Here is a 16,357-nt window from a genome sequence, read left to right as displayed (position 1 = left end):
ATAGCTAATGTTTATTGAGCCCTGACCAAGCTCCAGGCACCCTCTATGTGGATTAATTTATTTAATCCTAATGACAACTCTATGGAGGTTGGTACAATTTATCAATCCCATTTTACAGATGAAAAAACTGAGGTTTCAACAAACTAAATAAAAGTTTAGTTTTGGAAGGTCTGGGTTTCAAACCAGAGGCCAGCCTCCAGAGCCCTGGGTCTTAACCACGATGCTTCAGCCCCTGTTGCTTATGGTGAACTGGAACATGAAACAGAAGAAGTAAAGGCGTGTGCTTGTTGAATGCAGTCCATGCATGTGTTCTGTAGGCATAGACCAAGTGGGGATTAATTCTGATTGAGGATGTTAAGTTTTCTTGCTTCTGCCCTTGCCAGCCACTCCCCAAAAGCCAGAGAAATCCTAAATCAGACGCTGTCAGTCTGCTTAAAAATTCCCATGTCTCCCACCTTATTCAGAGTAAAAGCCGTACTATGATCAACAAGGCCTTCTGTGATCGCCCCCCGACCCACACTACCTCTGATCTCGGTCCGCCTGCTCCCCTCACCCCACTCCAGCCACAGGGGCCTCCTCCTTGCCTGTCCCTCCCCTGGGCTCTTGTGTGAGCTGTAAGCTCTCAAGGAACCTTCCTGGTGGAGGTGAGGTCTGAGCTGAACCTGGCAGGGTATGGAGGTGTATATTAGCCTCAGAGAGTGGGAAGAGGAGGGGAGGTTTTCAGGGAAAAGAGTGTGTTTGTGTGTGTGTGAGAGAGAGAGAGGGAGGGAGGGAGGGAGGGAGAAAGAGAGAGAGGGAGAGAGAGAGAAGGGCAGGGAGAGAGAGAGAGAGAGGGAGAGAGAAACTGAGTGGAAAACAGTGAGGGGGAATGGGAGAGGTGGGCAGGGACTAGTTCATGCAGGTCCTGGCAAACGTAAGACAGTATTTGGATTTTCTCCTGAGGGCAATGAGGAGCTATGGAGGAGTTTGAGCAAAGGAAAGACACATCTGAATTTGCTTTTCCCCAGCTCGCTCAGTCCTTCCTGGGGGCACTTTGTTGCTCAGGACTTGCCATCTGGTTTGGCTACAGGTGACCTTCACTGTTCACCTCCATCAGTAACTCAAACAATATATGTATATATTTTAAAATTATGTCTTTTTCCTTTAGGAATATGTTTATGTGGGTGTTTATTTTTATTTTATTTTAAAATTTTTTAGAGAAGTTTTAGGTTTATAACAAACTTGAAGGGGAGATACAGAGATTTCCATATACCGCATAACCCCACAACATGCCCATTGTCAACACCACTCACCAGAATAGAACATTTTTTTTTTTAACCAAGGATAAACCTACATAGACACAGCATAATCACCCAAAATCTACAGTTTACCTTAGGCTTGTGCATTCACTTATGGGTTTGCAGAAATTTGTAATGACATATATCCATCATTATAATACCATAAAGAGTATTTTCACTGCTCTAAAAATCCTCTGTGCTCTGCCTGTTCATCTTCTCCCCTGGTGCCATCCCTGGCAGCTGCTGATCCTTATCTTGTCTCCATAGTTTTGCCTTTTCTGGAAATGTTATATAATTGGGGTCATACAGCATGCAGCCCTTTCAGATTGGTTTCTTTCTTTTAGTAATATACATTTAGGGGTTCTACTTTTGGGCTCTCATGACTAGTGCTGCTATGACCATTCATGTACAAGTTTTTGTGTGGACACGTATTTTTCAGTTCTTTTGGGTATATACCTCAGAGTGAAACTTCTGGGTTATGTGGTAACTGTGTTTAACTGTTTGAGGAACTACTTGATTTTTTTCCAAGGTGGCTGCGCTAGTTTGCATTCCCACCAGCAGTGCGTGATGGTTCCATTTTTTTCATACCTCTGTATATCTTCTGTGTTTTGAGTCACACAACTATATGACCATATATAGAGAACGAGTTGAAGAAAGGTGAGGATAGGGTGACCAGAGGGAGTGAGAGAGGAAGGCTGGTACCTGATCCTCCAGGGCCATAGGCCTCAGTGCGGTATTGAATTTTGTTGAGATTTCAGGGGGCAGCTCTTGGAGGCTTTTATGCTAGGAAGAAGCATGAACTGATTTGTGTGTGTGTGTGTATGTGTGCACTTTCATTGTTTCAACATTTATTCCCTAAATGGGTAATGATTCATAAGTTTCCCTCTCCCTGCAGCAGGTAACTACTGTTTTATTTTCGTGTATGTTCATTTAGAGTTTCCTTTTGAATACATATGCAAATACAAGCAGTCTTGTTTTCCCACTGTTATTATACAAGGTAGATATTGTCACACTTATTTTTTCACATAACCATGTATTTTAGAGACTTTTCCATATCAGTATATAGAGAGTTTCATCATTCTTTTTTTTCTTTTCTTTTCTATTTTACTGCTGCATAGTATTCTGTCACTGGACAGATCACAATTTATTTTGCCAGTGTCCCGTTAATGGACAATGAGGTTGGTTTTGATTTTTTTTATTATTACAACCCATGTTTTTAACAAATAATTCTATACAAATGTCATCTCACACATATGCAGGATTATTTGTAGGACACATTCCCAGAAATGAACTTGCTGGATCAAAAATGCATATGCATTTATCATTTTGATAGATTTTGCCAAATTACCCTTTAGAGAGGTTGGGCCAACTTATACCCCACCAGGAATTATGAAGGTTCCTGTTGCCTCAAACTCTCATCACTCAGTGTGTTATCAAGCTTCTAGAACCTTGCCAATGTGAGATGGAACATAGTGGTTCCTGTAGTTTTAATTTGCATTTTTTAGAAAGAGAGAGGCCACGCAGCTTTTCATATGTTTTAACAGCCATTTGAATTTCCTTTTCTGGGAACTGTCTATTGACATCTTTTTTTTTTTCTACTAGGCTTTGTCCATTTTTCATATCTGTTTCTGAGAGTTCTTCTTATGCAAAGGAGAGTAGCTCTTTGTGGGATGAACTGCAAGAATTTTTCCCTGGTTTGTCATTTGTGTTTTGACTTTGCATATGATGGGTTTTTTCTTCCTCTCTCTTTTTGTCATAAGTGGGGTTTTTTTGTTGTTGTTTTAACGTAGTCAAATTTATCAGTCTTTTCTTTTAGGACTTCTGGACTTTGAATCATAGTTGGAAACCCCTCTTTCATAGTTTCTTTTAGTATTTATAGTATCACTGTTTATATGTTTTTTAAATTCAGTCAAATGTTATTTTTCTGTATGTCTCATTTTATAGCTTGCTGTTTTCTCACATTATTGATACATAGAGAAGCTTTACTTCATTCATTTTAACTGCTGCATAGTATGCTATCATGTGACTAATAAAAGCACATTTTATTCGTGATCCTCTAACAATGGAATTTAGGTTGCTTGTCATTTTTCACTGTGACATCCAATGCTGCAGTGAACATGCTTGTATATATCTTCTTATGCTCACTTGCCAGAATTTCTTTGGAGCACAGAGCTAGAAGTAAAATTTCTGCCAATCTCTGGATGTAAAACAGTATGTGATTCTGATTATAGTTTGCATTTCCCTGATTAATCTGAGACTGAGCATCTTTTCATATGTTTATGGGACCTTTGGGTTACCTCTTCTCACAGAAATCCTTTTTCATTGGGATGATTGATTGTCTCCCCCCCCTTATTTATCTATGAATTCTTTATAAATTCTGGGTATAATCCCTTTGTTATATTGGTTGTATCTTCTCCCGGTTTGTCACTTGTCTTTTCCTCTTTGTCATAGAGGAATATTCAATTTTGATGTAGTCCAATAGATTAATCTTTTCCTTTATAGTCTGTGCTTTTTGTGCCTGGTTTAGGAAATCCCTTTGTCTCCAAGGTCATAAAGATACTTTTCTATATGTCCCGTTAATCACTTTAGAGTGTGAAGAAAAAAAAATTTTTTGAAATCTAAACGATGCCAAAGGAGACTGAGATGCTTTCTTTCATGTTTGCTGAAATGGGGTTTGGCTTAAGAAAATGGAGAAACAGAGCTTTAACCTCTGCCTGTCCTGTAGATTCTAGTTCAGGGCAAGACGACCTTTGCTGTCACATGGTTGATTGATTACGGCCAGGCTCTGGGATGTTAAGACCCTAGAGTCAGATTTTCTCTCAATGCCTTTGATCAACACTCCTCATGCCTGCCTGTGACCCTAGAGCTTAGCTGCGGCCACAGCTCCTCCCTCTGGCCCCCATTACTCTGCTCAAAGTAGTGCTACTGGCTCAGAGGATGGGAGGAGGAGAAGCCGACACAGCTGTTTTTCCTTCCTGAGCCCATGACAATATCTGGTTGTTCCAGACACCTGCCACAACATAATGTCCTTGGCTAATTGGCTTTCCCTGTTGCTGACATGGGCGGCCTTTCCTCCAATCAGTGGGTGATATTTGGAGCCCTGTCCATCTCTTGGGAGTTGGGATATTTTCTCACCCCAGCAGAGCCCAGCTTTGGAATGTCAGCGTTCTGCTCAGGAGCTGGGCTGGCAGGGGCAGCAGGTGGCTTGGAAATGAGAGTCCTCTGACCTTCCCACGGGAACTTTCCAGCAACTTCTCCGTGTAGAGCCATTTTAGGATCTTCCTAGGCCTCTGGCATTGTTACTTTTTAAAGACCCATCCACATCCCATTAAGCATAACAAAATGCATCCCCATGGCCTAGTAGATACAATTAGATGTAATCATGTGAGTTCAGAGGCGGATGACTAGTGGACCTAACATTATATTTTGTAGACATTTTAATTAAGCATTGATTAATTTCAATTTTTGCAGCTTCCTTTTTATATTCTGGAGTCAGTATTGGTCTCAAACATATTTATGTGCACTTGAAATATTAAGACTCTGGGCTCTGGCCTATGCTGTCCATTGATAAAACTGCCTGGCCCCCAGCTTTCCTTCATAAGACCAGATTTGCCAAGCCCACTACAGCCCACAGAATTCCCAAGCACTTACCAAGCACTCTCCTTTGTATTAAATCATGAACTGCTTCCAAATCTTCCTCTTGTATGTAATATTGAGGGACATTTGCAGAGATTCTTAGTCTTCTCAGCAGAATCAAGGAGTGTTTGCTGGACTTCCTTCATCTGGGTAAAATCCCGGACTGTGTCCTGAACCCTCTCCTACATATAAAATCATGAGATATTTGCAGAATACCATCTTGTGTGTACAATCTTGGCCGTTTGCATGACCCTCCTACTCTGTGTGAAATCAAGGAATATTTACAGAACACCCTTTTATCTGTAACATCATTAACTGCACACAGAGTTTCCTATGTTTGGTGTCATAGAATCTTTACAGAGCACCCTTGTTCCAGGTAGAATCGGAAATGAACACCCTCCTCCAAGTGGAATCATTAATTATTTGCAGACCCCTCTCCAGGATCACCAACTGTTTGAAAAATACATTGGAAAATCAAGGAAGATTTACATAGCTCTTTTCTATCTGTAGAATCATGTAATAGTTGCAAAGTTTCTTCCTAGGTATAAAATCATAAATGTTTACAGAGCACTCCCTGCATATAGAATTTTAAGGCATTTGAACAATTTTTCCTTCCTGTATATAGAATTGAGGAATATCTTCATGTATACAGATCACAGAATGTTTGCAGAGCCCCCCCTTTGTGGCTTGAACCTTGGACTGTTTGCAGAACACCCACCTCTTTATAGAAAGTTTGCAGAACCTCTTTGCTTATCATTTTGCAGTGTCTACAGTTCTTCCTCATCTGTATAGACTCAAGGAATGTTAGCTGAACCCATTTCTTCTGTGTAGAATCATGGAATGTTACTAAGCAGCCTCTTCTGTATAGAACTTGAAATGTTTACATCCCTGCTTACATGTTGAAGAGAAGTAAGAGATGTAAAGGGTCATGAACAGGTCACGGACAGGTCACGGACGGTCTTGAAGGTCAAATGAAGATTAGACTTTCTTCTATAAGCTATAGAGTGCCACCGAAGTTTTTTAAATTAGAATAGTGACACGATGAATGAAAATTATGTTCCAGGAATCTTAATATAGTGAAGGGAGTAAGTGGGGTAAACTGAAGGGTGGTGGATTAAAAAATAATTTTTCAAAACAAATTAAAAATTAACGTACTGATTGATTTTACTAAGTGCAATGATCTGTAGCAAACACTTTAATAAAATAGACTCATTCTCCCGGGGTATTCAACTACACCTCATAGTCCAAATCTGGCCCACTGCTTGAAAATAAAATTTTATTGGTACACAGCCACATGTCTGTGGATGCTTTTTTTTTTTTTGTCTGTGGATGCTTTTGTGCTACCATAGAATTAAGTGGTTTTGAGTGAGACTGTATGGCCTGCAAAATAAAAAGTATTTGCTATTCAGCCCTTTACAAAAGAAGTTTGCTTACCCGTGCTCTAGCAAGAAAAGAAATACCCTGAAATTTTTTTAATGATTGGTTTTTTGGGAGTATTTTTTGGTTTTCTCACAGCAGACTCAGTTGAATTTATAAACAGTTTTATTCATTCATTCATTTAACTAATATTTACTAAAGATCTACTATGTACCAGGCCCTGATTTAGGCACAGAGGGTGCAAAGATGAAAAAAAAGGCATTTTCTTGCCCTCAAGGAAATGTGTAATCTAGCCATAACTGTCACATAATTTATAAGAAACCAGCTGTGTGACCTTGAGCAGGTTCCTTAATCCTCCTAGACTTCAGTTTCCTCATCTGTGAATAAGGGTGGTGCTAGTACCAACCTCAAGGATTATTGTAAGGATTAAGTAAATTTCTATTTATAAAGTTCTTAGAACAGTGCCTGACGCAGAGTAAGTGTGCTTGTTTTATTATGTACTTATAGGCGAGCATACCCACATGTACATATGTACGTATAAAACAGTGTGATTTGTGCTCTAATAGAGGTGTGTAGGGTTATTCTACTTAGGAGAATTTTATCAGTCAGGACTTAGTTCAGAAAGTAGAAACCACTCCAGGTATTTTAATCAAAAAAGGATTTGATGGTGGGGGGATAAATTGGGAGTTTGGGATTAGCAGATAAAAACTACTATATACAGAACAGATAAACAAATAGGTCCTACTGTATAGCACAGGGAACTATATTCAGTAACTTGTAATAACCTATAATGAAAAATAATATATATGTATAACTGAATCACTATGCAGTATGCCAGAAACTAACACAACATTGTAAATCAACTATATTGCAATTTGAAAAAAAAAAAGGATTTGATACAAGATTTAAGTGCCTGCAAAATCACCAGGAGGGCTGGAAGAGTGATCAGGGTGACCATTTTGTACTTTTGATTTTAAGTTTCTGGCATTAAAAAAAAGCTTGGTGTGCTCCACAGATGTCTGTTGCTTTTGCCTACCCAGCGTCTATTCCATTGGAGTAATTGCACCTTGGTTTCCCCTTGGAGAGCCATCCTTTCCCACTATTAGACATGTGATTATATGATGCTCAGCTTGCCTCCTGGCTGCAGGGGAAGGCATGTGACTAGGTCTAGCCAATCAGTACACTTCATCTCCTTAGTCACAGTAATTGGTTTAGGGCTGGCTATGTGACTGAAACCAGGTCAATGAAACTGATTATAAAACTCTTTTTTGGCAGGTGATTCTGTAGCTGTGGGAACCACGCGGTCAGGGGGAGCAGGTGAATCTGATGAAACCAACCCAAAGGAAAGCGGAATTAATATATGGAGAGAAATTGAATGCTGATGATATTACATGAGCTCCTGGGTCCAGCTATGCCTGAAGCCATGTAACGCTGCTTCAAGACATTATAGTCATTTAGTGCAATAAATTCCCTTTTTGTTTAAGCCAGTTTGAGCTGAAAGTCCTGACTAACACATTATGTCAAGAGAGTAGTTTACTAGTATGAGAGCCACTATACTAGAGAGTTTATGGCAGCATTATTCATAGCAGCCTCCAACTAGAAACTACCCAAATGCCTGATAACAGTTAACTGGCTAATCAACTGTGGTATATTCACACAATGGAATGCTATTCAGCAATTAAAGTGAATGACTTGCAGCCTCACTCATCAATATGATTGAATCTTACAAACATAATGCTGAACAAAAGAAGTCAGACATAACAGAACATACACTGTGATTCTATTTGTATAAAATGAGTGCCAGTGATGTTCTTTTTCTTGATCTGAGTGCTTGTTAAATGGGTATATTCAGTTTTAAAAATTCAGTGAGCTGTACACTTGTGATAGGTGTCTGCTTCTGTATGTATGTTATACTTCAGTTAAAAACAAAACAAAACAGAAAAACCTCAGCAGAAAAACTAACGAGTAAAAAGAATGGAAGGCCAGGACTGGATAGGTTCAGAGCTCAAATTATGTCATCAGGATTCAACTTCTCTTTGTTGCTTATGCCAACTTCTCTCCATATTGTGGCTTGGTCCCCAGGCTCCACAAGCTGATAAAATGGCTGCCATTGCTTCAGCCTCAGAACCTTTCATATTTATGTCTAGCATGAAAGAGAAAGTTGGCTTCTCCAAAAGCACAAATTTAAGTGTCTGGGAGTTGTCTCATTGGTTCTGACTCGTCCACCCAACTTTGAAACAATTACTATTACCAGAGGAATACAGTGTTTTTCTGACTGACCAAGGCTGGTTCACATAACAAGTCTAGAGGCAGAAATGGAGTCAGCAACCCCAGAGAAACCCACAGACTGAAAGCAAGAAGAGAAGGAAATTGGAGCTGTAGCAGAAATGAATGGATGTTAATGGCTAAAAAAGTTCAATAAATGCCTGGTACCTAGACTTCTTCTCTCAGCATTTCTAAAAATGCCCAGCACCTAGTTTGGTACTTGATATAAATACCTGTTGAATGAGAGAATCACTTCTATCAGTTAATACTCCTCAGGAGCAACCCTGTCATACCCTGTCATACCAGAATGTCATATAGACATTCTGCCATAGATGTTCATTGTGGCAGTGTTTGTATTGGACCACCATCCTTTATCCATACCCCTTGACATACATACTTTCATACCTTTACATACATACATACTTTCTTGTCTGGGATGGAAAAGACAGTGTCAGAATTTAGAAAAGGGATATAAATCAGCCTTTTGACTGCAAAGCCATAGTCCTCCATAGAGCCATTGCTGTTGGAGGACTTTTGCTAACTTTTGATACCAGTTCCTCATATCTTACTTTCTTTTTTCAGAGGAGCTTCGTGGCAGAGGAACAGAGCCTGGGGAAAATCTCATCATAGCAACTGTAAGTGAGGCAGGAAGTCATGGGAACTGTCAGCCACCGCTGCAGGGAGTGTAAATTGGCACACCCACTTTGGAGAACACTTGGAAATAGTCAGTTAAGCAGCTGTGCATATCCTACTACTCAGCAAATGCATTCTTGTATGTATGTGCTCTGGAGAAGCTCTTGCCCTGATGCGCAGGATACACACAGGAGGGCACTGTTATAGTTACCATCGCTACATAACAAACCACCCCAGACTTGGTGACGTAAACAGTAAACATTTTATCATGCTCATGGTTTGGAAAGGTCACGGTGGGGACTGCTTGTCTGAGGCTTCAGATGGGAGATCGAGGATGACTGGACAGCTAGGGGCTGGACTGTCTAAAGGTTTTCTCGCTTATCTGTCTGGGGATTGGTGCTGGTTGTCAGCTAGGACGTCTGCTGCGGTCTTGACCAGAGCACCTGTGTATGGCCTCTTCCTGTGGCGTGGACTTCCTCACAGAGTGGTGGCTAATGGCTCCAAAGGTGGGTGTTCCAATCAACAAATCAGAAGTTGCATTTTCTCAGAAGTTTTGCATGGTCATTTCCACTTCTTTTTATTGGCTGTAAGTGATTCACAATCCCACCCAGATTCAAAGGAAGGGGAATTAAAGAATGTCCAGAAGAGCATGGGGATGGGAAATCTTTGTAAATGACATTCTGCCATAGATGTTCATTGTGGCAGTGTTTGTATTGGACCACCATCCCTTATCCATACCCCTTGGGACCAGATATGTTTGAAATTTAGAAAATATCAGAATTTTGAAAGGTAGTATGGTATATGAATATTTATGAATATATGAATATTTATAGAACACCCCTTGAGAGGAATGGGTCACCCTGTAAGCAAAAATCTAAATATTTCCTCACTGGAACATATGAATATTCATGTCAAGTGCAATAAAGATTACAGATAGCCTTCTGTCTATTGAGGTCAAGTTTTGCCACTAAAGAAATTCAGGTCAGGTCAGGTCAAGTCTCGCTGACAAATAAATTATGAGAAAACGTTTAGGTTTTAGATGTTTTAGATTTTGAATTGTGGCTAAGGTTCTATGGACCAGTAATAGAAAAAAATTAGAAACAACCTAAATAGACATCATCAAGAAATGAATAAACTCCAGGTACATGTTTCATTGTGGCTGTGTCTTATAAAAATAATGTTAGAAAGCAAGTTGCAGAAGAGTATATTTGTGATCAGTTAGGATAAGCCAGACTACGCTGTAGTACAACAAACAGCCTCTGTATCTCAGAGGCTTAAAACAAAGTTTTATTTCTTGCTTATGCAAAATGTTCATCACTGGCCTGATGGAGTTGGAGGACTTTTCTCTTCACTCTGGAACTCAGCAAGCGGGGCAGCTGCTCTGTGGAATATTGATGGTCACTGTGGTAGCAGGACAAGAGGGACACATGGGCTCTTAAAGCTACTGGCAGGAAGTGATGTCTGTGATTTCTGCTCTGAGCCTCAGTTTCTCCTGAAAGGGCTGATTAATTACTACTGGCTGGAGGTTACTGGGGTGAACCTCACAGTCAATGCTCGGTCAACAGGTGTTCCTGGCACTGGAAGTACTCAATGCCAAGGCTCGTGGGGCCTGGAAAGCAGTTATGGACATGTCAGCGATCTTTATCTGCTCACTGCCTCTGGGAGTTTGAACTGAGATAGTCATTGCTCTGTAATGTTATCACACTGCTGGAGATTAGTGTTTATGGATTGTGCAACGGCTTCCTCAGGGCAGGTGCCTGGAACAGTAGAGTTTGAGGAGGTGGAGAGGGCATGGTGTTATTTCTAACTTACTTTAGGCTCTGGATCCTTTGTGTGTTTGATTTGGGCAAGCCGGTAATAGAGTGTTGGCAAGTACACAAGGCCCAACTCGTCCTCTTCTGGGATTTCTCCAGGAACCGCCCTTTGTTTAGACCACTCCTCCCCTCTAAAACCTTCAAGGGCTCCCTATGGCCCCCAGGGAAAAGTGTAAGAATAGGACAGATCCCACTGATTGAGCACCTGCTACATGCCAGACACTTTACAGACAGTATCTCAAATCCTCATGGCAACCTCAGGAAGAAGGAACTCTATGACCCTCATTTTACAGATGTGGAAATGGAGGCTCAGAGAGGTATAATGACTTCCCAAGGTCACAGAGCAAGGGTAAGGAAGAGGCAGGACTGGTTGGTCACAAGATCTTTCTGACTCTGGGGCCCCTACTGACCCACAAGTTTAGGGCCTCCCTGGTCTCATCCTGCCCCTTTTCCTTTTACTTGGAGTGACCAGCTACTCCAGGAAGGCTGGCCTCCTCTCACTGCCCCTGGAGCAAGCATGTCTCAATTCCCTTTCAAGGGCCATCTAGAATCTCACAGGACACCTCCCCAAACTGTTGATCACATGAGTCCCACCCTGATTGCATTGTATCATAGTTACTCACTTTCCTGTCCGTCCTTCCCTGGGCTGTTCTTCCTTCCACTTAAGTCACCTCTGCATCTGCCATGCCCAGCTGTGCTCAGTGCACACCTGCTATCTGTTCAGCATTCCTTCAACAATTACTGAGCACCTTCTGGGTGGCAGGCACTGTGCTAGATGAAAGGATACAGCAGAGAATGAAACAAAATCCTTGATCTCATGGAGCTTATGTTCCGATATGGAAGACAGAAAAGGAACAAATAAACACATTCATGTATAATATGATGTCAAGGATGAAAAGCACAATGAAGGAAAATAAACCTGAGTAAGGGGATAGAGAGTTCTGGGGTGAGGAGGAGGAAGATATTTTAGAGAAAAATCTCTTGAAGGAGATAACATACGAACAGAGACCAGAATGATGTGAGCTTGTTTGACTGAGAGACTGAAGAGTGAATGAATGAATGAATGAATGCTTGAGTGAGTTGGAAACCTAACTTGGAGATGAAAGGCAGTACGGAGGACAGAATTTGACATCTTCTTTTTACCCTGCCGTCAAAGAAAAAAAAAAAAAACAAACCCCAATCAATGCCTTGCTCTTTCATGTGGGACATGAGTCGAGACAAGTCATCAGTATATAGTCCAGAAGTGGGAAGGCCTCCCTGTTTCTTTTCACAGGGGAATTCTTTGCCCACCTAGGCTAGGGGAGAGGTGGATGGTGAAGGAATCCAACTGTGGAGGACATTTGTTATTTTGAGCCAGTTCTATCTCTCCCATCCCCTTCCTAATTGGAGCCCATTTTGGGTCAACCAGAGGAGCCAGACCCTCTTTTTTCCCCTGTCCCAGTGGGGTTAGAGGTACACATGTCCCTGAGATCCTTCCACCTCACAGCACTCTGAGGAGGTCAGTCTCAGGAGTGTCATTTACAGATGTGGAATGATGGAGTGAGGGGTTCCAAAAGATGCATCCAAGACCAGTTGGGGACCATCTTGGCTTTGTTCACAAGGGCAGAGGCACTTTTCCACGGCTTCCAGAGTACCCAAGTACCTACCTCTCTGCCTCCTTGGCAGAGCCACACTTTCTGCTCTGCTATTCAAAGGGGACTTCCTCAACTCTTGGCCCTAGGCGCTCCCTCTCTTCCTCTGAGCCAGCAGCCCACAGATGGTATCGAGGTGTGGTTTTGATTTGCATTCTTCAGAAGACAAATAAACGCAAGCATCTTTCCATGTGCTTATTGGCCAGTTGGATCTCTTCTATGAAATGCCTGTTGAAATCTTTTTTTATTCCTTGTGGCTTGTCAGTCTTTATCAATCTTCCTGTGTGTGTATGTGTGTGCGCGCGTGTGTGCGTGCACGCATGCGTGCGTTTTAAACAATATTCTGGATGTGAGTTCTTTATCAGCCGCATATTTCTATTTCTTTTCCTCCTATGCAACCTATTCTTTCCCTTACTAGTGTCTTCGGATGAAGAGAAATTCTTATTTCAATGTAGCACAACTTATCAAAATTTTCCTTTTTGGTTGGTGTTTGTGTCCTATTTGATGAATCTTTGCTTATGCCAAGGACAGGAAGATGCTCTTCTGTTTTTGTCTAAAAGCTTTTTTGTTTTATTGTTCATATTTAGATTTACAATCCATCTTGGATTGATTTTGTAGATAGTATGAAGTAGGATTGATGAGTCTTTTTTTTTTTTTTTTTTGGAAATCCAATTGACCTAACACCAGTTCAGCTGGACAAAACATTGCATGGTGGTATATGGTTGTTCACTGTACCATTCTTTCAACTTCCCAATAGGTTTAAAAGTGTTTTAGATATAATGTTGGGGGAGGGGTGATGGAAAAAGAAAGGTAGCGGGACTATTGTAGATAAACAAATACTATAGGTATAATTCCAAATGCAATGTGTGAAGCCTGATTAGATACTGTTTAAAAAAAAAAAAAAGGTATAAAAGACATTCTTTAAACCAAAGGGGAAATTTGAGAATGGACTGGATGTTACAGGACATTATAGTGTGATTATTCATTTTCTTAGGTGTGATAACATTATTGTGGTTGTGTAGGAGAATGTTCTTTTTCTTAGGATTTCTGTGGAAGTATTTGAAGCATGAAGTACCAATAAGGCAGCAACTAACTTTTGAATATTTCAGAAAAAATCTATACATATGAATATATAGATAAATCTGGAAAAATAGCAATCTAGGAGAGTGTACACGTGCTCCTGGCACTAGTCTTCCAAATTTTCTGTATGTTTGAAAATATTTTCTAAAGACAGGGGTGGGGAGGTGCCCTTGTGTGGTCCAAACAAAAGTAGTTGCAAATCAGATTATTCCAGCTAGTTTGAGATTTCTGGTCTAGGGCCGCACCTCTGCTATCTCACTCTACATCACATTCCTGTGGGGTAGGCAACACTGGACCCATTTCACAGGTAATAAATAAAAGCTAGAGGGTTAAAGTGACTTGCTCAAGGTCACAAAGCCAATTGAGACCAAGCTAGGATTTGAACTCATATCTGTCTGAGTCAAAATTATTTGCTTTTCTTTTTTGTTAAGACTCTTCTCTCCCATCCGATTTCCCAGGGGGGCTGGTCAGCTGAGAACCCATGTGCATGTACTACTTGAATCCTCACAGCAACCTGATGCAGTTGTTACTAATAATATCCACTATTTTACTGAGAGACAGAGAGGTTAGGTAATTTGCCTAAGGTCACTCAGCTAAGAATGGTACAGACATTTGTCAAGGATCCAGGACAGTCGGGCTCTAGAACCCTTATCTGAAGTCACAGAAACACTGTAAAAAGTATGAATCACTTTAGGAATCAAAGCAGGATTATTGTTGGTTCTCACAGAATCCCTGCAAAGTCCTTTCTTCTTTTGCCTGCTTTGGCATTCCAAGGGGACACTTGCCTCCCCAATTCAGCTGGCAACTTCTTGAAGCTGGGCCTGGTTCTACTGGCCTTTGCCAAGAGTCTCTAGCTACTGCTCACTGCCTTCAGAGGTCTTCTAGCCTGGGGCATTGCTTTGGATATGGTGCTACAGTATACTATAAAGTTGGATACCAGTTTGTCTTCAGGATGGGAATTAGGGGCCAAATGGAATGCTGAGGCACTCATAACCTGGTCAACGGTCTGCCTTGGAAGACAGGTCATTTTTGATTTAAGCCCTGAACTGCATCTCTGTCTAAGAGCCTCAGTTTCCTCATTTGTGTGATAGGAATAATAAGAGTGCATATCTTAGGCTGCTGGGGTGATTCAATGAGATAAGTAAGTCCCAGTGTCTCTCAAGGGCAAGTCTTCTCACTGATAACTGTAAATGTTATGCTCCTTATGATTCTTTGTCGTGTGGATCCTGCCCAGATCTGTGCCCTCATCCCATAGGCTCTCTCTGCCCCACTGGATTTCGTCCATGCTGACCTTGAGTCAACCTGGGGTCAAATCAGGCTTTTAAACCTCAGGGACTTTGCATCTGCTGTTCACCCTTTTACATCTCAGCTCATGTCACCCCTCAGTGAGGCCTTCCCTGACCATGGTGGCCTGCCTCCCAACATATTCTCTTCTTTTGTTGTGTTCATATCACTTATCAGTACCTGACATTATGAACTGATTTCTTTTTCTCCTCCCATTTGTATGTTAAGTTCAAGAAGACAGAATTTTGTCTGTTTTGTTCTCTGTAGCATCCCCAGCGCCAAGAACGATGTCTGGCATAAGTCTGGCTTTCAATAAATGGTGAACTGAATGAATGAATGAACGAACGAATGAACGAACGAACGAAAGAATGAATGAAGGTGTATACCGAACCCCCATACCTACAATCCCTGCTCTTCTGGGTGACCAGCCGCGTCAGATATTGCAAATGGTCCCTTGACTCCCAGGTTGGGGGCGCCCATGCCTGAAGCCGACGGGCACTTGAGTGAGGCTCCCCGAAAGCCGGGGCGGCGGCCGTGCCAGGAGAGGGGCTGTCGCCTTTTGGCGACATTCCCTGCGGGCTATCGTGCCACCGCGCGGGCCAAACAGGGGGGTCGGGCGACAAGCGCGCGCGCAGGTCTTTTGCGACGGTGCCCGGCGGCGCTAGCCCCGCCTCCTCCCCGCCCCCGCGGCCCGCCCCGCCCCCGCCCCCGCCGCTGCGCTCGCTCAGGGCCGCTCAGGCCCCCGCCCGCTTCATGTGGCCCAGCCCGCGGCGGCGGGCGGCTGGGAGCAGCGAGGCGACGGAGAGCGGCGGCCGGCGAGGCCCGGGAGGTGGTGGCCAAGGCCCAGGCGGCGGCGGCGGCGGCCCGGGAAGCGGCGGACCGGGAGCGGCGGGAGCAGGCCTGGCCCGGCCCTCGAGCGGCCGCCTGGCTGCAGCATGCGCGTCCGCCGGGGGCTGCTGCGGCTGCCGCGCCGCTCGCTGCTCGCCGCGCTCTTCTTCTTCTCGCTCTCGTCCTCGCTGCTCTACTTCGTCTATGTGGCGCCCGGCATAGGTAGGAAGGGAGACTGGGACCCCGGGGGGATGCCGCTCTGGCCTTGAGGGGCCGCGGGAACCCCCGCCCTGCCCTGAGGGGACCCGGGCTCTCGGAAGACCCTCGGCTGGGAGGCGACCCTGAGCCTGGCCCTCAGAAGACTACGGGCACCCCGGCCCGACCCTCGGGAGACCCCACACCTGGCCCTCGGGAGACACCAGGACATTCCCGCCCTCTGCACCCCGACGGGCTCCGGCACCCCCTCCCCCCTGCCAGCCTCCCTCCCACTCCCTGCCCTCCTTTAACCCTATCCCCGCGCGAACCTGACGGT

General features: G+C 43.1%; 1 protein-coding gene across 4 annotated transcripts in view; it reads left to right on the top strand.

Annotated features, from left to right (window-relative positions):
- The window catches only part of B4GALT5 (beta-1,4-galactosyltransferase 5), a 121,502-nt gene that overhangs the window by 37,831 nt on the left and 67,314 nt on the right, over positions 1 to 16,357 (top strand). The window contains exon 3 of one of the 4 annotated variants that reach the window (XM_074347424.1): positions 9,138 to 9,190. The exons of 1 other annotated variant lie outside the window; for it this stretch is intronic. Coding sequence is in view for 2 of the 3 variants with exons in the window: in XM_045519307.2 (XP_045375263.2) it covers positions 9,334 to 9,694 (361 nt within the window). In the remaining variant the exon portion in view is untranslated. Of the gene's footprint in view, positions 1 to 9,137; positions 9,191 to 9,231; positions 9,695 to 15,729; positions 16,048 to 16,357 lie in introns of those variants that run through there. 2 more of the 4 variants (XM_045519307.2, XM_074347422.1) reach the window with 2 other exon arrangements.

This window comes from Camelus bactrianus, chromosome 19 (genome assembly GCF_048773025.1).
Source record: "Camelus bactrianus isolate YW-2024 breed Bactrian camel chromosome 19, ASM4877302v1, whole genome shotgun sequence".
Lineage (NCBI taxonomy): Eukaryota > Metazoa > Chordata > Mammalia > Artiodactyla > Camelidae > Camelus > Camelus bactrianus.
Note: the sequence above shows the minus strand (reverse complement) of the source record. Positions and strands in the feature narration are given on the sequence as shown.